Here is a 24,628-nt window from a genome sequence, read left to right as displayed (position 1 = left end):
CACTATGTTTACGTTCAACGGAGATCCACCAGAAGTTACGTATAAAACCCGTGCATATGCTTATTCTGCGACAGTCTTGTCGTCGCAATGACAATGGGTGGTGGAAGCAGAACGAATGCGAAAAAGAACGATAAAACAGCAAGCCTGGCAAAACGATCCATTGGTGCGAAAAACATTTCTCTTGTGAAAGCGTTGTGCTACTTAACGGAGAAACAACGCGCTGCCTTTCTGCAAGAAGCTGACCGTGATTTCATTAGATGTATTTGCGAGTGCGCCTTCAACACACTCAAAAGTAACGTACCGCTCGGCAGAAGGGAAAAAATCGTCTATTACGTTACAAAGCAACGCTACGTCATATCGCTAATAACCGTGCCGATTGGAGAGGCAAATGGAAAGTGATAGTGCAGCGTGGAGGATTTCTACCTTATCTGATTGGTCCTATACTCGCAGCTATATTATCTAAAATTATTGATAATTAAGACTGTTCGCACTTGAACCATGGAAAGAGCCAAGAAGATGATACTGATTTCTACGGATAATCTTGAGAGATTGCAGCAGCAGGCTCATACATCACCGACCTCGGTGTCGTCGTCGTTGGCGTCTTCCTCGACTGCGATTCCCTCTGTTTTGACAGATAATCCCACAACTGGGTTGAACATAGCATCAGTAGAGAATGAAAATACGGTGCGTACTCCGGGTTCCGTCCTGTCGCGTCTCGACGCAGAGATGCATAGAATTCTCAACTCTTCGGTCCTCGCAGGAGCACGAGAAAAATGGAGGTTGTACAAAGAGGTGCTACAGCGATATCTGTACTTTTTTCGAGAGCGGGAAAACACCGATTACGCGGAAAAAAAAAGAGATACCCGATGCTGGTGGTGTGGTCGACGATGATGAAAACGCTGGGGAAGGGAAAAATACCCCTCGCGAAGATGACGAATACGCTGTAGACGGAAACGCGGTAGAAAAAAACGCAGGTATAGATGTAAATGAAGATATTCCCAATATAGAGACCGGAGTACATCGAACGTTGAACGTTTCTCAACATGCACGAGCCGATACACGTAGTCGTCACCACCGCACCAACGAACAGAAAAGTATCGGAAGAATACTGAATAAAGTGCCAAAGAGTTACCGAGCTAAAGCGCGCAAGCTGTTAGCACATTTGTGTGATGCGGCGGTGCCCGGACGATTAAGCTGAGACAGACAAGGAGGCGTGACAATAGATGATAGAATTCTGAGAGGATCGAATATCATCGACCTCTTAAACAACGCGGCTCGTGAACGAAAAACCAGCAGAGCAGTAGCGAGAGTACAGTTTGCACGCCTTTTTCGTGAAGTGGGTACTCCTCCGGAATTTGTAGGAAATCGAGAATTACTGGAAGAAGTCATGGACGAAAGTGATCTTTCCGCGAGATTGAGAGAAACTCTTCCGAGAGGTAGCAGCACTCCGCTCCCATCACCTAACGAGCAACTTTGGTCTAAACGTAAGATTGCCCAGACGTCGCTTGAGGAAAAAGATCACGAAGGTGGACGGGCTCTGTTTGTAACAACCAATGAGAATAGAAATAAAACGCGAATGAGCGGAGACACTTCTAAACCAACAAGTAAAAGACGCGTGATAGATTGGAACCCGTTAGAATTGAGTATAGCTTCTTCGCCGATTAACAGCTATGCACTGCAACGCGATTTTCGCTCGCCGTCGGCAAACGGCCGTCGGCCCACGCGTCTCGGCCGTTCACACTCTCACCAAAGTGGTTGGGCGCCAGGTGCAGCGGGCTGCACCGATCACCAACACGAAACGGAATGCCACCAAAGGGCCGAGACCCGCGACTTCGACGGGACCGGTAGCTCCTCGTTATTTTAAGTCGGTAGACGGGAGGGTTCGATCGGGAATCCGGGACTCAGTCGGAAAAACACGAGAATAGAAATGCGCGTTTTGAGATTCTCACTTTTTATTCTGTCGGGAATCGGAACGGTCCGACCCTTCGATACGGTAAACTCCGCTGAGTGCTCTCGCGAATTCGAGCTTTGCTCTTCGCCGACAACGAAAACGAGACACTGTACGCACGCGACACCGAAACAATAAAGCAGGTGGACGGTCTTACAACTTCGGGAACCTCCCTGCGGCGTGGTCCTTCGCTTTCCTCCTTCCTCCACTCGCTCTGGCGCAACGCTGCCACCGATGGTCTCTCCTTGGACGAGGGAAACACCAAAAAACTCTTTCTCTCGCTAACGTCAAAACGACACTCCTCTTCGTAACGATAGGCGATAAGTAATCCGCGATTCTCGGAAGCAGACCGGCGATATCAGAAAGAGCGACAACGGTAGTTCGCTCTTTTATCTCCTTCTCCAGACATTTTTTCTTGTTCTTTTGTATTGTGTCGTGCTACCCGTCTCTCCCCGTTCCTCGTTAAATCTCCCAATACGGGAATCCTTCCGCGGATCTTTGTTTTCGATCTGCGGGACGGGTGCTCGGTCTCACTTTGGCGCGTGCTCTCTCTCTCTCGCTCCCGCGGTCTCCTCGCCTAGGCCGGCTTTGTCTAGACGGCGATCACGCTCCGAGCACGGGAGCACCGACAGCTTCTCCGGATATTCCTGCGGGCCTATGGACACGGGAACGGCAGCGAGAATCTCTTAAGGCGATACGGGAATCGGTAATATCACTCATAAGGGGGAGCATTCACCTGAGGTGGCGGTCTTGTCGAGGGGGGGTCGTCCTCTTCCTTCCTCTGGTCCCTCCGGTCCTAATGGGCGGTACAGGAGGTCCAGGGACACAGAGCTCGGGGACGCGGGACCGTTCCACCTGCGCGCTCCTATTACTAACACTAATTAATACGGGGGCGCAATGCGACTCCCCACCCGCAATTCTCGCGCGATGTACTGTCCGCCCCCCCCCCCCGCAAACCTCGCGTAAGGACCGAGGGTTCGCACTGGGACGGGCGCCTTCCCGGCTGCTACGTCACAGCACATCGACTTCCACCAGCGAAAGGACGAACGTGCAAACGTACTATCGGAGACACGTCTCTCACTGAAGAACGCGACACAGAGCGTGTACATGCGACATTTATAACTTCCGATCAATATAGGCGTAAAACACGAGTGAACGACAACGCTTCTAAATCAGCGGGTAAAAGACGTTTGATCAATTGGAACACAATGACTGACCTCGCAAAATTCTACTACGATCCTGCACACTATGCGGGATATTCTACGATAAAAAATCCTTCGCGAGCAGCAGGACCTGGTTCCACGCATGAAGAGATTATTCGTTGGCTTCAGGCGCAGGATGCATACACACTTTATCGACCGGCATGGCATAAATTTCCACGTTTGCATTACAACGTCACGAATATCGACGATCTGTGGGAGGCTGATTTGGTTGAACTCGCTAATCTCTGAAATTACAATGAGGCTATTGTTACTTGTTGACAATCATCGATGTGCTTAGCAAATTTGTCTGGGTAGAACCAATACGAAGTAAGACTTCGGACAGTGTGACGGAAGCTTTTCGTCGTGTGCTCTCAAGAAGCAGAGGGCGAGTACCGGTGTGGTTGCAGAGTGACAAGGGTAAAGAATTCATAGGGCAAACATTTCAAAAATTTCTGAAGGAAAAGAACATAAGTTTTCGCACGGTACGAAATCCTGATGTCAAAGCAGCAGTGATCGAACGCTTCAACAGAACGCTCAAAGAACGTTTATGGCGCTATTTTACACACAAAAATACACATCGCTACATAGATGTTTTGCAAGGCATCGTGCACGCTTACAATCACACTCGACATCCAACCATTAAAATGGAACCAGCAAGCGTCACGTTGGAAAATGCACGCATCGCTCGTGAACATATGCAACAGCGATACCATCATCTCGATAAACTCGATCGAAGAAATCATAGTCGAGGAGCTAAATACAAAGTGGGCACACTAGTGCATGTCAGTAGAGCGAAAGGAGTCTTTGAGAAAGGATATGAGGCGAACTGGACGGAAGAAATATTTCGTATTCACCGTATTCTCGAATAGCGAAATCCCCGTGTGTACGAATTGAGTGATCTATCAGGTGAAATGATTGATGGGATATTTTACGAGCAAGAACTAGCCGGGGTAAACAAAAACTTACAAGAAGAAGAATTTATCGTGGATAAGGTGATACGACGCCGAGGACGAGGAGCTAATAAAGAATTTTTCATCAGCCGGCGGGGTTACCCTTCTAAATTCAATTCCTGGATAGCTGCTTCGAATATAAAGATGCTTCCAAACCATGATGGGGGAAAACCAGTTTCTTATGATACTACCGAGCAATAGTAGCATACGACACCATCCCGAAAATACAACTATTTCATTTATTACGGAATTGCCTCAAAAAGTGAAGCTGACTGGCTTATGGGAAGTTGCGCTTACCGAAATTCAATTCCCCTTTAGTTTTTTACACGTGCGCCCCGAGGAAGATACAGAACTCGTATTCATTTCATTGCCGCGTGAAAATATTAATACCAAAAACGCCAAATCAGTCATCATAAAAGGCGACGACCATCTACTCAAATTCAGGCTTACCCACATAACCTCCGGTGTTTACACCACAGTAAGCGAACTGTTACAGTCTTTAAACAACGCTAGCTCATTACTCAAAACGCACATTGCCTGGCGCCAGGATCCTCATCGGGGTGGTAAAGTAGCGGTGTACTGCACACGTGATATTAAAGAATGCAGTAGTCTTCATTTCGTGAAGTTTTCCGACAAAGTGGCTCGTATGCTCGGCTTCGATATGTATAGACCGAACGAGGAATTCATTCATCTCGACTTGCCGAAAATTATACAGGGGCATATAGCGTACCATCCCAATACTGATCGTAATGTGAACCCCAGAAAGTTGTAAAAGGAAGGTTTTACTCTTTCATCACGTTGAAACGTGAACTTATGTCCGACGAACCAGCTAGTACGGTGCGGGGTATACCCGATAAACTCTTTGTTTATTGCGACATTTCTGAGTCCTATATAACGGGAAACATGTATTCTCCTCTTCTCCGTGTAGTCCCCGTCGAATACAACAATGGCAAATATGCCTACGGTCGTAACATGGTGAAGCATTTTTCACCGCCGAATTATATTCCATTGCGATTAACATGTTTCCGCACGATCGAAATAGATATAAGAGATCAGATTGGCGAAAGAATACCATTTAAATTTGGGACGTTGACAGTTACATTACAATTTAGACGTCGTGATTAGCACGATATGACACATTATTTAAAGTATTACGAAGCGCAATCCGGGGGAAGTCGCAGCGGTGGAATTCCGCGAGTTTTTGTAGGATCGCAGTATCAGCGTGGCCATGGTATCGGTAGTTTTCTCGGTGGTCTGTTCAGGCGTGTGTTACCTTATCTGGCCAGTGGTGCGCGTGTCGTTGGAAAAGAAGCTCTACGCGCAGGGATTAATATACTCGATGATGTGGAGAATAACACGCCGTTGAAAGCAGCTGTTAAAACACGTCTCAAGGAATCAAGCTCAAATCTCAAAAGAAGAGCGGAAGATCACATTAACAAACTGATGGAGGGGTCTGGATATAAAACTCCTGCGAACATCGAAAAAGCTTAGTTTCCTTTCGTCACGCTAAGCGGATACAACGGCAAATCATCTGCACCCACACGTCTAGTCAGCACTTCTAAATCAAATAAGAGGAAAGCGACTCGAAGAAACATACAAGAGAAAAAACGGGGTAAGAAGCTAACGAAGAAGCCGGCGAAGAAGCATTCAGTGAAGAAAAGTGGAAGAGGCCTTGCTAAACGTCGGAGAGTTATCAAGAAGCGTACCGTGTCAGACATTTTTTCCTAAACATCAACAACAGACGCGTGCTTTCGAAGCATGTCCTTTCTTCATACGCATTCCAGTGAATGTTTAAAGAGTGAACTCGACCGATTCACCCTGCCGCCTACACAAGCCAGCATTGAGAGTTCACAATGGATTCACTACAAACCCGTGTTTTCTCTCACGGACGACGCGCCCATCGAATTCGTCGTATCCGGGCATGGAGAAGAATACATAAATCTTGCTCACACCGTGCTGTCGCTACGCATACGAGTAGAAACGGAAACTGCAGCAGGAGCTGCTGGCGCAAAAGTAGGCCCAGTAAACCATATACTGCATTCGATGTTCAATCAAATCGACATATATTTCAACCAAAAGCTCGTGTCTCCTCCAAACAATGCTTACGCTTACCGCGCTTACATAGAGGCGTTATTAAACTATATTTCACCAGTAAAAACCTCCCACCTGGCTTCGTGCCTGTGGTACAACGATACGGCGGGGAACATGGACGCTCTACCAGGAGCGACACCATGCAATCACGGACTCGACAAGCGAGCCGCTTTTTTACAAGGAGGACGAACACTGGATCTCATAGGTCATCTTCACTGCGACGTCTTCAATCAAGATAAATTCTTGATCAACGGTGTCGAAGTGCGCATGAGGCTTGTTCGTTCGAAAGATTCCTTCTATCTTATGGAAGGAAATACTATGTCACGGATAAGCGTTTTAGATGCTACACTACTCATCAGAAGAGCTAGAATAAATCCAGGCATATTACTCGCTCATACAAAAATGTTGACCAGGACTACTGCTAAATACCCGCTCACGAGAGTCGAAGTTAAATTATTCACGATTCATAGTGGCGTCGTAGGAGAAACACTGGACAACGTCATTCTTGGACAAATACCGAAGCGTATAATTGTCGGTTTTGTCGATAACAAAGCATTTAACGGCGCCCGCCATTTAAATCCGTTCAATTTCCAGCATTATGGAATAAATTTCTTTTCACTGTATGTCGATGGAACTCAAATCCCTAGCAGGCCGTTACAGCCAAAATTCTCTGGTAACGAGATGCTCTACGCCGAGGCGTATCACACCCTTTTCTCGGGGACGAGTATTCACTTTTTGAATGAAACTAATTCTATATCCAGAGAAGATTATCCTGCTGGTTATACTCTTTTCGCCTTCGATCTCACTCCTGATCTATCGGCTAATTGCGCAGCTCAATGGAACCTTGTGAAACATGGTAGTTTGCGAATGGAAATACGATTCGAGAAAGCTCTCAGAACAACGATCAACTGCTTAGTTTACGCTGAATTTGAAAGCGTACTGGAAATAGATTCTTCTCGTCAAGTCATTGTAGATTATAGCGGTTAAAACGAGTCCCCCACTTTTCTTTTCGACGTCATTCCCCTTCCAATGTAAAGATTTTCAACATCATAGTCCTCCTGAGTAAAAGTTTTGAGAAAAGAGTCCAGTCGCTTTCGAGGCGCGAAAAGTATAGTTTCGGGGGGAAGCAGAATTGCGTACAGAGGGAGCGTGGATGTCATTATCGAAATACAATGTTTCCGCGATAGCAACGATGTCTACGTGCTCAAGGAGGTGGCTATTATCAGTATTAATGAGTCATTCGTCGGTCATTGGATCTTAGCTCCAGAGTATTCATTTGCGGAATTGAATGAAAAATCAAGGCGTATAAATAACTGGCTTTCGCGGAATTATCATGGTATCGAGTGGTACGACGGGGAGAGCAATCCGAAATATTTTTATCCGCGGTTGCGTGAAATTACGAGTCATATTCGTGACTTCATGACAAAGGGTGAGGAAAAAGCGAGCTACTTATAAAATTTACTAGCCCGAAACGTGTATAATCTGGAGAATATCTCGCCGATGTCCAGTGATCTTTCATCCAGCGAGCGTGTAGAAGCTTGCTCATTCCACGCATTTAGAAAACACGATCGTTATCACTGTGCATTACGCAACGCATACAAATTGAAACACTGGTACATCGAACAAAGTTAAATCAACATCGGGAAACGTGACAACGTCTATGCGACTCAGTGCTTGTCCTCCAAAATTGACGAGGAAGAGAGCGAAAATAACTATTCCTACAAATCGGGAAGTGAAGAGCCATCGACTGAAGAAGAGGAAAACGAAACAAATACCGAGTTGGAACATTCAGTCGAACCGTCGAGGACTATAACAATCACGTTACCAGAAGTAAAACGAAATTATATAAAATGAATTCGCTCGAAATTCAACATGCTCTGCAACATCTCAACGCCAGATACACAGGCGTCTATCCAGCCGACAGACTACCGAGGGTGTGGACGAGATCGACGGCAATAGTCGCTAATACGGACAATCACAACCGTCCAGGACAGCACTGGGTCGCACTCTACATCGATCAGAATGGAGCAGCCACGTACTTTGACAGCTACGGGATGCCGCCCTGGGACTCACGATTTCTCCTGCGTCTTAGAAGAAATTCCGCCACTTACCAATGGAATATCTCTCACAAGGGGAGGACGCATCGACCGGGAAGCGGTTTGGAACGAAACTTACGGAGTTAATAGTATTTGACTAATAACTCATGGTAATAGCATACGACGTAATACCTCTTCATTTTCGAGAAAAAACGGTCTAAAGAAAAGAGCCAACAAAGTGTACGAGTTAGTAAGAAAGGTATTCAACGAAGCGACGTAGCGCAGCAGCGAAAGTAACGAACTACCGAGCTGAGGTTCGATCGCTGCTATATGGTCTTTTTTTATTCTGTAGGCATAAAAATGAAACAGAAAACATTAATAAGTAATAAAACTGCGTTTCTTAAATATATTAGTGTTTGTTAAATATACTATTAATAATTTAAATTGCAAAAAAACCGTAAATCTTATCTATAAAATATATAGTGTATGAGAAAATTTTTATATAATAATTGCAATGGAAATAGGAGTAAAAATATATTATATTTTCGCTGGAGGATTTTTCGATAATAATTCATTATTCTCTTAAATAGAATTCGCATATACGACAGCATTAGTGAATTCACCTTTAAAATCTTCATTTTCAAAAGATCTTTCTTCTAGCGATTCTACATCAACTATTTTGCTTGTTGAAGGATTCTCTGACATTGTTATGATATATGTAATTTAAATATGATCACCGAATTGCTCTGTACCACTGTATCACTAGTAAACGCACACTGCTGCTTGCTCTACTGACGACTGTTCCGATGCTCGAATCATTTCGTCATTCTTAACGATCGTTTAGAATGACACAAAGGAAGTTTCTGGAGGGGGATTGCCAGAAGAGATAAAGACAAAACACAACTTCAACACAACACGACTTCTACACAATATAGAGAGTTGTAACAGAAATAAATATTTTATATATACAATATAAGATTACGAAAAATTATCTCATACTAGTTTAATCCTTTGCGGTCGGCCGATTTCGAAGAGATCGATAAACATGGATATCTGTAAGTTGATCTAAACATTTGAATCTAGCATCGGGAGGATAGTTTTCTTTCATTACCGCTAGCCTCATTTGCCGTGTCGCACGCTACGCGATCATGAATGCCAACCTGGCGGCATCGACTTCTACGACGATTTGCGAATGCCGCCACTGTGGCGACATCGACCGCAAAGGATTAATAGCATTCCTATATATTTCATAACATATTTTTATTCCTATTTCCATTGCAATTATTAAATAAAAATTTTCTCATACACTATATATTTTATAGATAAGATTTACGGTCTTTTTGTAATTTAAATCATTAATAATATATTTAACAAACACTAATATATTTAAGAAACGCAGTTTTATTATTTATTAATGTTTTCTGTTTCATTTTTATGCTTACAGAATAAAAAAACCATACAGCAGGGATCGAACCTCAGCCGTCAGTTCGATAGTCCATTACTTTCGCTGCTATGCTATGCCGCTTCGTTGAATATCTCTCTTACTAACTCGTACACTTTGTTGGCTCTTTTCTTTAGACCGTTTTTTCTCGAAAACGAAGAGGTATTGCGTCGTATGCTATTACCATGAGTTATTAGTAGTCAAGTACTATTAACTCCGTAAGTTTCGTTCCAAACCGTTTCCCGGTCGATGCGTCCTCCCCTTGTCAGTTACAGGGTGTCTTATCGACGACTTGTGGCCATTATTGTTGTGTTTTTCTTTACTTTATGTGCAGGGGTTATAACCTCAATGCCTTTAAAAATTTGTTTACCAATAATTGCGAACGAAACGATCAACTAATTGTACGAATGTATAAGAAAATCCTTTGTCAATGTAACCGTAAATCACTAGATCATCATCATATCCCTATATACCAGGTTCAATCCTGTATTAGAAAAATGTATAAGAATAAAATGTGGATTCATTCTATAAAAATTTTGTATATTCCTTTCTTTCCGCCTCTTCTCTCTTCCCTGTGATCTCCAATTCGCGGTAACAAGACCTGTTGTAAACTTTTCGAGTTCGAAAGCGAAGAGACACACACATACACACAGGTAAAATATTGAGGTAGACATAGACCGGAGGTATCGTATTCTAACAATCGCTGAGTAGTTTTTATCTTCGAAATTATCCTTAGCTGCTCGAACATGTGCACGCACGCTCGCACACCTCCAGAGCTGGGGCTTCAGAGCCACGAGTCCGTAGGGCTTAGAATTTTCGAAATTTTCCACGCGTGACGTCAATACTCTACGGATGTATACAATATATCTAGTTTTCATCAGAATATAGCAATAGCGTAGCGTATAAGACGCTTGACTCAAAAGCCAACGGACTCTTCGAATCCGAGGAGGACCTCTACAGGATTTTTCCAGAGAACATACATGTGGGGATGACCACGTACACACACACACACGCACGCACATCTCATCCCGTTATACGACTACGTCGTAAAGGCTGTTTCTACCAGAGAGCAGCAGTAGTACGATGGTAAGACGGTTTGACTCGAGAGGTCCCCGGTTCGAATCCAACAGAGAGCCTTACAAGGTTTTTCGAAACTTGTGACGTCGATACTTTCCATATGTAGACGATACAGCTAGTTTCCATTAGGGTATAGCGGTAGCGCGGTGGTAAGACGCGTGACTCAAGAGCCAGAGGTCCCCCAGGTTCGAATCCAGCAGCAAGGTCTTTTACAGAGTTTTTTCAAAACCTGTAACGTCGATACTTTCCGTATGTAAATTATATAACTAGTTTCCATCAGGGTATAGCAGTAGCGTAGTGGTAAGACGCGCGTGACTCAAGAGCCAGAGGTTCCAGGTTCGAATCCAGCAGAGCTCCACAGAGTTTTTCCCCGCAAATGCAATATGCAAATTAAGTAGCTGATCAAGAGCCAGAATTGCCAACTCCTCTAATAATGTCGGCCATAATTTGTTTATTTCAAAAGTCGATTAGTTTTTGCCTGTGGGGAGGTATGGCCCGTCAAAACATTCCCCCTCGACTCGACCCGCCGGCGCCGGTGGGCGTGGTTTAGTGGCGCCAGCGGGTCGAGTGGAGGGGGAATATTTTGACAAGCCATATCTTCCCACATACTACTGACGTCACTATGATATTACAGTTACATCTCATGTAGGATATCCCACATCCCAAGGATATCTTGAAATGGTAAAGTGACGTTATTGCGATATCACAGGGATATCCGAATGTCCGCTTTTTATCACATCACAAAAATATATCTCTGTGATTCTAAAATAATATCCATGTGACGTAACAAGCAATGCGATGTGACAGAAATATCCGTGCAATATCTTTTTACATCACAGAGATATTTCATATACGTCACAGATATCTATCATTTCGTTTTTATTCATTTGTAAAAATTTGTTTTTAATTTCAGACAACACATGCTCCAAAGAACATCGTACAGGCCAATTTATGGGGATCGTAATTTTTAACTATGTCATAAGGTGTAAAAAAATTGATAAATCGTAGTTAATTATTCTTGTAATAGTTGACTGCGATTGGTCAATTTCTTGCAGCATAAGTTAAAGGTTACAGTTTCCATAAATGGGCCTTAAAGCATCGCCACGCCTATGGAATGAATGGCAGGTGCGTGACCTGTCGCTAGTGGTTCCTCACCCTGGACACCTGGCGAACCCAGGGGACACGCTAGCCTTACCCCGGGCAATGCGGGGGCTCTGCCCGGGGTTGCCCATTCCTGCCGCACTCGTGGGTCTCAAAATGGATTCCAAATTTATAAAAACAAAACCCAACGAGTCTTTGGACTCTGAGTCTTCGGACTCACGGTCGCTAATGGACGGGCGTAGCAGCCCGTCCTTAGACCAACCACCCACCTTGGTGGGTGATTTTTTGAAGGTAGGAAAGGGGAGGAAAGAGGTGGTAGGAATCTGCATGGCAGGCGCCTCCTCCCCTCCCCCCGGGGAGGTAGAGCAAGCAAACTCCAGGGGCCTAGCCCCTGGAGGGTTGCTTATAGAGGATCGACCACCGTCCTAGACACTGCGCCTCCCTGACCGCGGGAATGGCGAGGTGAGCTCGTCGGGTAGGACGACACGAGCGGCCACCCAACGAGGGAGTAAGAAGGGGTCAGGGTCTGGAGACCCGGTACTAGCGGCCGGGAAACCTGGTCCCCTCTGTTCTAAGAGGGGACATCAGGACAGGAGTCGGGATGTTGGGACCTCGAGGCCTGCGAAGGCCGAAGGGGCATCGGAGAGGACCACCGGTGGGCCGGCTCATGCGTCGTCACCGAGGGTCCAGTGCTCATACAGCTGAAGAGGGGACGCGGTAGGCCCGTCCTCACCGGTCACGGCGTTGGGATAAGGGAGAGAAAGGAGGCGGAAAAAGAAGAGAAGAAGAAGGCGGAGAGGGCAAGATTGGAGAAGGAGATCCAGGCGATACTGGACGCAGGGATGCTCCGGTCCCTCGGTGATAAACGCCCCATGGAGGAGGTATTTAGGGACAGTGCCGCTATGGGGCTCCTGAGGGAAGCAAGGTGAGTGAGCTGGCCTCGGAGGCAGGTCGCGCCCTCGGCGCGATTCGGCTGGTCTCGCGGAGGTCCAAGATCCTTAAAGGGACCTTCGTGGGAGCGCTGAATCGCGCCGTGGGGGTCTCCGAGGCCGTGCTCATCACCCGGATGGCCAGGGTGGCTAGCAGGGAGAAGGATAGGGATGTTATCCTGGCTGAGAGGGAGGCGGAAGAGCTTCGAGAGGAGCTGAAGAAGATGAGAACAGGCGGCTGGCGGAGGAGCTGGAATGGACGAAGCGACTTGTCGCTACGTCGATTCCTAAGGATCCTCCGGCGGCTGCCTCTTCTCCACCAGTCTTGTCGAGGAGGCTGACCTACGCGGAAGTGACCGGGGGTCGTCTTCGTCGTTGTCGGCCGTGATGAGTGAGGAGGAGGAAAAGAGGAGGAAGGAAAGGGAGGGGAGGGAAAAGGTTAAGAGGCGCACGAAGAAGAAGAGGAAAATAGCCACAACCCCTCCCTCCACTCCCACACCCACTATAATAGGGAGGAAGGACCTGGACATCCCAGTCCTGGACGACACCATGGAGGACCTGAGGGAAACCCCTCCCCCCATGGTGAGGACGATAGGGGCGGAGAAGGAACTCGACGCTGCTATGGAGGCCCGGCTTCTGGACTGCGGCTGCAAGGCGGAGGTCGACCGGCTCAGAGCCGTGGTCGACCGCCTTGTGGCCGCAGGTCCGGGAGTCGGGACGTCGGCGGCGTCGGGAACCTCGATACCCACCCCCTACACAAGACCAGGAAAGGGGAGTGGGATACGGGAAGCGGCCCCTCCCAAAGAGGTAAGGATAGTCCCCGAAGCACCTGAAGGACAGAAGGGCAGGGGAAAGAAGGAGAGGAAGAAAGAAAATAAGAAGAGGAGGAAGATCAGGGCCTATATGATAAAAGAGGAGGAGGAAAAGAGGGCCCGTGAAGGAGGCAAAAGCATTGCGGCCAAGGACCTAATGGACGCAGATTTGGACTCTGCCCAGGAGGCGCTGAGGTGGGCGCTCCATATTGGCCAGGAGCCGAAAGAAACCTGGGCACAGGTGGTCGGCAGAAAGAAGCAGCAGAGAAGGAGAAAGGAGGAGAGGAGGACGAATGGCCCGGCCGGTCAGTCGACCCCTCCTCCTCCTCTTCCTCCAAAGACTGGACCCGGGGGAAGGGGGGCCGCAGTGGCGGGACCGGGCAGACCTAGGCCGCCGCGCTCGGCGGCCGTCACTGTCATATGTCCCGAGGGGGAATATAACAGGTTTATGGTTGAGGCCAGGCGCAGCGTCATCCTGGCGGACCTAGGGATCGGGACATCCCTGAAGGTCCGCCGGGCCCTGAGCGGGGCGTTGTTGATTGAGGTGTCTGGCTTCAACGTCGGGGCATCCGCCGACCGGCTTGCGGACGAGCTCCGCAAGCTGGCGGTGGAAATGGGCCCCGGTTTTCGCATCCAGAGACCGGTAAAGGTCGCAGCGCTGCAACTTGCCGGCCTGGATGCGACAACCGGGGCCGACGAAGTGACGGCCGCCGTGGCCCGCGCTGGGGGGTGCTCGCCCGAGGAAATTTCTCCGGGCGAGATGAGCATCACCTAGCGGGGAACGGGCGCAATGGTGGTGCGGTGTCCGTTGGCGGCGGCCGCAAAGGTCGCCGCCGTGGAACGGGTCCACGTAGGGTGGACCCGGGCCGGGGTGACGGCGCTGCCCGCTCGCGCAGTTCTGTGTTTCCGGTGCTTGTTACCGGGACACGTGCGCGAGCGGTGCACGAGCGCCGTCGACCGCAGCGATCTATGTTATCGCTGCGGTACCCCCGGCCACCATGCCAAGGGGTGCCCGTGGGCGGCCAACTGCCCCGTCTGCGCGGAGGCGGGCAGGCCCTTCGGTCATAAGATCGGAGGGCCTGCCTGCGGTCCCCCCCAGGCAAGAAGAGGAAGGGGAAGAAGAGAGGATGAGCAAAGGATGCAAAGGCGGTGGAAGCTCGGAACATCGCTGATGCATCGACACAGCCCCTGCCGGAGCAACCAAGGGAAGGGAGCAACCCCCCCCCATGAGAAGGAAGGGAAGGCTGCGGACTTGCTGCCATCCGCCCCAGCTGCAACTCAAGAGGGGGACCTCATAGACCTGGACTGGGAGGAAGCAACGCCAGGTATAGAGGGATGGGGCGAGGCCCAACCAGCTGCAGCCGGGAGGAAAAGAAAGGATAGAGGAGACCTGGACCTCCTAACAGGAAACGAGGAATTGAAGGTAAGGAGGGTGAAGCCTACGGGCCCACCCCCAACTACTATAGAGAAAGGGGAGATGGAGGGAACGCCACCCCCATCTCCCCAGGTTGCCGATTTCTCCTTGTACTCCCGAGAGGAGGAACTCGCACAGGTAGGGACCCCCCGCCACTCCGCGGAGGCACCTGCTGAGGCACCCGCTGAAGAAGCCACCACGGCCGAAACCTCCCCCGGGGAACCCGAGAAGGCTGAGCCGTCGGTGGGTGACCAGGGGGAGGTTGAAGTAGGCAGCCCGGAGGAGGCATGCAAGGTGTAACCTTCACGCCACTCCGGGCCCTACAGGCCAACGTCGGCCACGGCGCCCAGGCTCAGGACCTCTGCATGCAGAGGATGACTGAGCTGGGCGCCGGGCTGGTGGTGGTCACCGAGCCGTTCTGGATCCCGGTTCGCAGTGCGAACTGGTTCGGAGGTCCAGACGGCTCGGTGGCCTTGGTAGCAAACCCTGTGACGGGGGTCCCACCCTGTACATTCAGGGAATCAGGGCCCTCGTACGTGGCAGTCGACTGAGGGCCCATCATTGTGGTGGGGATATATCTTCCCCACCACAGGAACAGGGCCGGTCTCGGTCGTTCCACCCCGATTAAGGCGGTCCTAGACAGGGTCGGGGAGCTGGTGCGAAGGTGCCATCCCCGACCAGTCATAGTTGCCAGGGACTTCAACGCCTACTCGGAAGGGTGGGGTTGCAGTTCCCGGCAACGGGACCGCCGGGGGGATACCATGATCGGCTGGGCGGCGGGACTGGGCCTCATTCTAATGAATAAAGGCTCAGAGAGCACCTGCGTGCGGCCGGGGGGAGTGGAGCCTCGGTCATTGATTTGACCTGGGCGACTCCCTCGGCCGCGGGGTTCTTCCATGAATGGAAGGTGGAGGCGGAGGGGGAATCACTGTCTGATCACAGACATATAGTGTGGACCCTCCGCCTCCCCAAACCCCAGCAGGTGCTCATCCGCCGCCCCGGGGAGAGGGAACTCCCTCTCCCCAAGAGATGGGTCCTCGGTCGACTGGACGAGAATAGGTTTCGGGCGGCTGTCCTCGTGGCATCCTCGAAGAGGTGCCAGGGGGGCGGGACTCCGACCCCTACAAAGGGGCCGAGGAAATAGTGGGTATCGTGACGTCGTGCTGCGACGTCGCGATGCCCCGATCCCGCCCCCGCTCCCGCCGGGCAACGTACTGGTGGAACGAGGAGTTTCGCAAACTCAGATGCTCCACCATCGCAGCCAGGAGGCTGCTAACACGGGCCCGGCGGGATGATGGGGATGTCACGGAGGCAAAAAGGGAATACTTCCGGGCGAGGAAGGCCCTGAAAGCCGCCATCGCCGAGGCAAAGCGAACGGCCTGGGAGCAACTGGTGAGCTCCCTGGACGACGATCCGTGGGGGCGCCCTTACAAAAGGGTGACCGGGAAGGTCCGCCCTTGGGCGCCCCCACCGACCGAGCAGATGGACCACCAGGCCCTCGACGGGCTCCTGGATGCCCTCTCCCCGAGGGCAGAAGGGGGCCCACCCGTTATCCCTCCCCTAAAAATGGGGGAGGGAGATTGAGACGAGGGCCTGGAGGTCAGTCCAGAGGAGCTCAATAGGGCCAGGAAGAGGCTTGGGGTCAGGGGCAAAGCCCCTGGCCCCGACGGAATTCCTGGCCGCGCCTGGGCCCTCGCACTCGGCGAGGGAAACCTATTCGCGGCCACGAACAGGGTTTTGAGCGGGTGCCTCAGGGAGGGGGTATTCCCCCCAGAATGGAAGAGGGCCAAGTTGGTCCTCCTCCCCAAGGAGGGCAAAGCACCCGGTAGTGCGTCGGCCTACAGGCCGATATGCCTGCTGGACGAGGTGGGCAAGTTGCTCGAACGCATCATTGCCGACCGCCTCGTCCAGCACCTGTCCTCGGAGGGGCCGAATCTCCACGACCGCCAGTTTGGGTTCAGGCCCGGGAGATCAACGCTGGACGCAGTCCAATGTCTCCGGGGCCTGACCCAGGCGGTCGTGGAGAGGGACGGCGGGGTGTTGCTTGCCGTTTCCTTAGACATAAGGAACGCATTCAACACCCTGCCGTGGCCGGAGATAGGGCGGGCGCTCGTGTATCACGGCATGCCCGCCTATCTCCAGCGCATCCTTTCGGCCTACTTCGGGGGCAGGGACTTCGCCTTCCCAGTGGAGGGCGGGGTCCAGGGCCGGCGCACCATGGAGCGCGGTGTTCCGCAGCGGTCCGTCCTGGGCCCCCTGCTCTGGAACATCGCGTTCGACCGGGTGCTGAGAACTCCGCTTCCCCCAGGCTGCCACGTCATCTGCTACGCAGATGACACCTTAGTGGCGGCCGGGGGGGAGAACTGGGGGAAGCCCGCCTCCGCACGGAGGCGGCATTGGCATCGGTGGTGGGCACCATAAAGGACCTGGTCTCTCGGTGGCGCCCCAGAAGACCGAAGCCATATATTTTTACGGCTGAGGTCGAGGGGCGCCCCCGGAGACACAGGTCCTTGTGGATGGCGTCCACGTCCACGTCGGGCCGACGATAAAGTATCTCGGCCTGATGTTGGACAGCCGTTGGAGTTTCGGGCCCCACTTTGGGAACCTGGCCCCCCGGGTGCGCAAGGCGGGTCTGGCCTGTGCGGGTGTCGCCAGCCTGATGCGCGCCCAGGGGGATCCGGGATGGATGGCACGCCGCCTGTATGTCACGGCCGTGCTCTCGATCGCCCTATACGGGGCGCCCATATGGGCGCCCAGCCTGGTCTGCCGGAGGGGAAAACGCTCCCTCCGGCAGGCCTTGAGGCCAGTATTGATCAGGGCGATTCGAAGGTATCGGACCGTGTCATACATGGCGGCGACCACCCTGGCCGGCGTTCCTCCCGTGGAGCTCCTCGCTGACGAGAGGCATATCCTCTATTGGCGAGTGAAGGAGCTCCGCGCGGAGGGGACGCTAAGGGCCAGGGACATGAAGGGCCTGAAACTCCAGGCCAGGGATCGGACACTTCGGAAGTGGGCGGACGAGTTGTCCGACCCGAAAGTGTCCGGTCCCAAGACGGCCGCGGCTGTCCGCCCCTGCCTGTCTGAGGTGCAGGCAGGAGGGGACGTGAAATGACTTTCCACCTGGTGCAGATGCTGACCGGGCATGGTTGCTTCGGTCGGTATCTGCACCAGATAAGAAAGGAGCCCACCACTCGATGCCATCACTGCCTCATTCTCGAGGACACGGCGCATCACACCCTGTCCGCATGCTCGGCATGGGACGGAGAGCGCCGTGTCCTCGAGGGGGCGGTGAGGTGCCGAAGGGGGGAGCTCTCGCTCCCGCGCATGATCAAGGCCATGTGCGGGAGCGAGGAGGCGTGGGACGCAGCGGCCTCCTTCTGCAGAGAGGTCATCTCGCAGAAGGAGGGCGCGGAGTGGGGACGTCGACCGAGAGTGCGTCGCAAGAGGCGACGCTCCGGTCGACGCTCCCCAGGAGGAGGAATCGGCAGCGGACCCGAGGTGGCGTCGGCCGAGGAGGACTCGCCCGTCGATAGCGACGGGTCGGGGACTCCTCGGCCGCCTCGGGCCCCCACCGTCCGCGCGGGGGGGACTAGAGTCCCCTGGTCCCCCCCGCGCGTTCGGATAGGTAGGGCGAAGGGTGGGTGGTGTCCTGGTTGGGGCCGGGCCCGCTCCCCCCAAAGCCCTCCCCTCCTTGACTGACAAGGAGGGGGGGGGGCAAAGGAGGAGGGGTGGATGTCCCCTTCCTCCTAATAGGTGTGACCAGAAGGCCAATCCCGGTGGGGCAACCCACCGGGAACCGCGCCCTGGACTCCCTCAGTGGGACAGGGCGAGGTACATAGATGGCGTGGGGTTCCCGGAGAGCCCTGGGGCCGGGGGGTTGGGGAGGGAATGCGGGAGCAGTTCCCCTAACTCCCCACCCAACGGCCCAACAGGTAGACATCCCGCAGGGGTTTTAGTCGGTAAGAGTCCGACATAAACCCCCCTCCCTCCCCAAAGGGAGGGGGTATCCATGATGGATTTCCCCTGCGTTACCAAAAAAAAAAAGGGCCTTAAAGCATCCTGAGGATGTCCCCAGAGTATACCTTGAAGATTTTATGCTGTCTGTAACATATGAAAAAATAATCAAAATTTAATGTCATGTAATAAATAGATCTGTAAAATTTATAATTAATAAACAGAATATATAATACATTTTTTGTTAGCAAATTACACTTTAAGAATGATTTTATAGAAATGTCATTCATTCTTTCCACAAATAAATAAAGAAAGATTTTTATTATATATCTATAAGTTTTTAATAAAGAGAAATAAAAGTAGTATGCTTTTAAATATATTTTCTATATTTTATTGTCACTACTAATGTATATACATACATATATATACGTATGTCTGCAATCATATAACAACAAATTCATATGTAACAGAACATATATTTATTTAAAATAAAAATATCACTTTTGAAGAATCTTTGTAAAACTGAAGACTACATATATAAAATTAAATTTAAGGAAATACAAACGTAAATATATAGTGTAATTCTAATAACAATATTTGTTTTAGACTTATATTAACGTTGAAATATTTTAATGTAGTATGTATTAACGTCAAATAAATTTTTGAACATCGTGAATAATCAACTTAAAAATAATAATATACTATAAAACTTGAAAATGTAAGGAACATTAGATAACACATTTTTAATATTTAGATTAATAAAAAAGAAGTTAGCTTTAGCAGTATGTACGAGTGCGTTTGTGTCTGTATATGTAGAGAGAATATATGTGTGTCTAAGAACGAAAAATAGTGCTAATGAAAAATATTGAAAAAGTAAAATAATAAAGAAATAAATAGCAAAGGAATATAAAGAAATTATATTAATATTAATGTACTTAATTGTCATTAGTTGTCTCGATAGTATCTTCTCGTATGGCTGTGTTTCTATTAGACCTGAAAGAAATATTGGCATTAATTAAAAACTTGTGATCGCGAAAAGATCTTGCAACATACATAGCTTGAAAAAAATGCGTAAGAAATAATAGGTAAATAGCTAAATCATCTAACAAAAATATCCAAAATACTTTTTGGATATTTTTGGTACGTGAAAGTAAAAAAAAAACAAAACTTACAGAAAGTAACTTGTAATAAAAAAGAAAAGAAATTAGTGGACTTACTCTCTAACATATCTCATAGGTGCATGTCTCAGCCATGCCTTCATATGCTCTATTATATCTTTTCTTGTGGTTGAGTGATTCAAATGGACAACTTCTATAAGAATGCTTGACAGACGAAGAGTACATAACTTCTTTTTCTTTTTAAGACCAAGCCAAGAAAATCGTGCTGCTAAATCATTAGTAAATACTTCTTTCATCAAATTATAAACTGTGTCCTTGACATTGCGGCCTCCTATTTTTCTCAGCTGCTCTATCTACATTTAAAAATATAAAAATGGTAATTTCTTATTATTATTATCTTATACAAAAGTATTGGAATAATTAAATATAAAAAATTATTCTATTATTTAAAAAACCGCATTTTTTTACATTATTTTTATCTGTAATAAATAAAAATAACGATCCAATATACAATCTGTGTTCTGTAATTGTAGCTTGCATAGGGTTTTTCAATAAGGGCGAGTCGATGTTGCAATGGAATAAAACAAGCTGTGTGTGAAGTATTAACAAAATTCTTTTTTATTTGAAAGGCCCATGTATGCCATTATGTGTGGAATATAACATCGTTCAAATGTCCGCCGCGGCTTCTCACGGTGGCACGGATCCGAGTGGTCCAATTTTCAATGATTCTGCCGCATAGATCCGGCTGAATTTGAGCGATGCCCTGGGTTATGTTGACTTTAAGGGCATCGGTCGATTGCGGCTTATTGGCATAGACCTGCGACTTCAGAAAACCCCACAAGAAAAAGTCTAGCGGAGTCAAATCGCACGATCTTGGTGGCCAATTCACGTCACCTCTGCGAGAGATAACCATATCCTCAAATCGTTCATGCAGAATGTCCATCGTGGCGTCCGCTGTGTGGCACGTAGCGCCGTCTTGCTGCAACCACATGTCGTCCACGTCGATATCGTTCAATTTGAGCCAAAAGAAATTGGTTATCATCGTTCTGTAGCGCTCGCCATTGACGGTGATGGCCTCACCAACGTCGTTTTCGAAAAAGTACGGACCAATGACGCCGCCGGCCCAAAATCCGCACCAAACAGTAACTTTTTGTGGATGCATTGCTACCTGTTGAACCTCGTGTGGGTTGGCGTCGTGCCATATACGGCAATTATGCTTGTTAACATAGCCATTCATCCAAAAATGCGCCTCGTCGCTAAAGATGATTTTTCGGCCAAAATTGGAGTCCTCTTCCAAATGCTCCGAAGCCCAGTCAGCGAACAAACGGCGTTGTCTATGGTCATTAATTTTGAGCTCCTGGGCCAGTTGGATCTTGTACGGGTGCAGGCTCAAGTCCCGACGCAAAATTCGCCAAGTTGAAGCCTGCGAAAGGCCGAGTTCTTGTGCACGGCGAGGAATTGACTGCCTCGGGTTCTCTTGCACACTTTCACTTACAGCGGCGATGTTCTCAGCCGATCTGGCGTTCCTTTGACATACGGGTGTTGGCTGATCGTTTGCCGAACCGGTCGTCTCGAATTTGGCCACCAAACGTTGGAGAGTCGACTTTGAAGGGCCACCGCGTCTGCCGTAAAGTGGGCGCAACGCGCGCAACATTTGCACTAATGAACACTCATTTTGATAATAAAGTTTTATCATTTGGACGTGCTGCTCAATCGTGTAACTTGTCATGGTGATTTGGCATCAGTGACTGAATAATAAACAACAGGTTAGACAGACGCCGCCAAAACAACATAGCCCCCACAGGTTGCCAACATCGACCCGCACCAATTGAAAAATCCTGTACTAGAGCTACGCTCGAGGAGACGCTATTTAGCGCTATGGGTGTGTTCTGTCCATATTCAATTTTCAATAGACGACGAGGACAAAGATATTGCATGTTCTTAGTAATAGTGTCTCTCCGAACATAGCCTAAGACAAAGCAATGTAATTAATTAATTATTATTGAAAGTAGGGTTTTTTTGTGGTTTTAACTTACCAAAGCAGATCGAAAATCTTGTAAAAGAAGATTATTTTCTAAATCTTGTAGATCATCTTCACTTTTTAAAGGAAAACATGAAACATAGTCATTAAGTGTAACAAAAGCAAAATTACGACCTTCCAGTGTAGAGAGCCGAACTAAACTATTTTCTTGGTTTTCTAATATTTTATGAATATCTATTTTTGTTTCAGCGAAACATCTGCGTATAAAATTGTCTGATTTTTCTATCAGTGTTTTTAGTTCTGTGATACTTTTGTCACCTAAAAAAAGTGAAATAAATTAGATATAACTTCAAAATAAAAAACAAAGAATAGAAAAGTAGAAATTGAAATGATGTATGGATTTGTATGGATTTAATATTTGGTGTTTCCTTAATTTCTGTACATAATGAATCTGTTATTAATTACCATAATGTGAATCTGTATAAGAAACATTTCTTTTCGGTGGATGATCATGCCAATATACATTACTACTTCCGGAAATGGATGAACTTTGCATATTCATGGAAGAAGTGTCTGAATGTGTAACTGGTATACGATACGGTGAACGCCGTTATTCTTCAAGAAAGTAATTAGAAGTATTCGTGAACAAAGGTCCAGAAACTGTATCGGATAACTGATTTTGCGCACTTTGCTGAGTAAATTTTATCGAAGACTGAGATAATGAGCAATGGGAAGATTGATTTTTGTTACTTCCGAATTTTTTTATTGCTTCGTGGCACAAAGGTTTTGAGGAGGATTGATGACTGCTTAGCGAAGAAAAATATGTAGACACAGTGCTGTTACATTTATTATTAACCTGTTTTGGAGGCGAAGGAAATTTTTCCATTTCTATATTTTCGTCGCAATTTTCGTCACTAGAAGAAGTAATTTGTTTTTGGATTCTTTTTCTTTTCTTTTTCCCAGTTATTTCATCGATATCTGTATTAATGTCAGTAAAGATTTCGGATTTTTTTAATTTTGCGAGTCCTTTCTTAAACGTATCTGAAATTACATATTTAGAAATAAGTAATAACCAATACAAATAGAATATATATACTAAGGCCCAGTTCCACAACTTGCTTTAAACTCCGTTTAAACGGAGTTTAAAGCAAGTTGTGGAACTGGGCCTAAATAGTGAAATAGTCTTAAAGCAATATAAAACGAAATTCAATAAGATTCACCAGTTTTTGCTAGAACTGAAATGACATTGCATTTTTCCCATTGCGAATTAAACAGTTGTCTATTTTCAACTAATTTGTAATATTTTGACCGGTTATTTATTTTTGGCCAATAACAAGTACCATCATCTTGTAACCAAAGTTTAGGAACCAATTGAACACCGTCGACAAATTCAACAACTGCAAACTCCGTCATAATTATAATCTAAAACACATTAAAAATATTAATTTTTAAGGACCAAATGTAGAAAAACAATTTATGTTAATTTTATATAAATCAAGATTATTTTTTAATTTTTGACTAATTAATTTTTTACTAATATTATTCAAATTATACTAATTCTTAAATTTTTTACATCGAAACACTTATAGAATAATTATAACCAAATAAAAATTATTTAACCTTATTAAACATCAGAATTCAACAAAGACATAACCATAAACTTTGTTGGGCAATGTAACATAGGAAATTTGACATATTTTTTGCATACTGATGATAACGGCCACCGTCTTATTTCTTTAAATAGATCAGACACTACATAAACTCCAACAATAGATGAAGAGCAAGGTTCTAAGTAAAAATCCGTTACTGTGTTATATTTTTTTCCAATAACAAAATATTTTCCCTCAATGTCGGAGAAAATAATAAATTCCACTTCTAAAATAGAATTATCAAGTAATCCACAGCATCCATCTTTGTCCAACGAACTATTTAAAATAATATTGCCGCAAGTCGCAGAAAGGTAATACGGTCCGGAACAATTCAATATCATGGGATGTGCTTTAAGTTCACTATGTATAACAGGTTCAAAAAAGTTATGGTGCTTTATGTTTTTAATTGGTTTTTGTGAGAATGTTTGAATTTCAATATACCGTCGGTGCAACTGTCCAATTACATTATCAAATTTTCTAAACATATTTTTTATTTTCATAAGAAAGCTCTCATATTTAAATGCGCTGAAATTGTCCACAGTTCCAAACTTTTGGCATTCTTCTACTAAATGAAGAAGACAGAGTGCACATTGTGTGATACAAATTCAGGTCCATAAATTTTTATGGCAGTACTAACAAAATGCAATAATAGTTCGTGTGCGTATGTCCCATATAGCAACAATAGCTTCTCGTTACATAAAATTCGCATTGCAATATAGAGGGTTAAAAAGTTTAAGTATATACTACGTTTCAATAAACCATGGAAGACTATAGGTCCTGAATAAAATAATATTTGCCGGAATTCTGTAGCTTTCCAACCAGCCAAGAATTCTAAACTTCTGGGCTTCCTAACAAATTCAACAGGAACGTGCTTCTTTAAATTTTGTAAGCGCTGAGAGATATTCGCAGATATTTGATACCCAAT

General features: G+C 47.4%; 1 protein-coding gene across 1 annotated transcript; it reads left to right on the top strand.

Annotated features, from left to right (window-relative positions):
• The first annotated feature begins 5,858 nt into the window (after nt 1-5,858).
• LOC112589710 (uncharacterized protein F54H12.2-like) lies at nt 5,859-7,178 on the top strand. The gene has a single exon (XM_025304090.1). It carries the CDS (start codon nt 5,859-5,861, stop codon nt 7,176-7,178), a length of 1,320 nt encoding a protein of 439 aa, XP_025159875.1.
• Nucleotides 7,179-24,628: the final 17,450 nt, after the last annotated feature.

This window comes from Harpegnathos saltator, unplaced genomic scaffold (assembly GCF_003227715.2).
Source record: "Harpegnathos saltator strain DR-91 unplaced genomic scaffold, Hsal_v8.6 scaffold59, whole genome shotgun sequence".
Taxonomy (NCBI): Eukaryota; Metazoa; Arthropoda; class Insecta; order Hymenoptera; family Formicidae; genus Harpegnathos; species Harpegnathos saltator.
Note: the sequence above shows the minus strand (reverse complement) of the source record. Positions and strands in the feature narration are given on the sequence as shown.

Excerpts from the sequence above, each read along its gene's own strand:
- LOC112589710 (XM_025304090.1), top strand. The coding sequence starts at position 5,859 with ATGTCCTTTCTTCATACGCATTCCAGTGAATGTTTAAAGAGTGAACTC.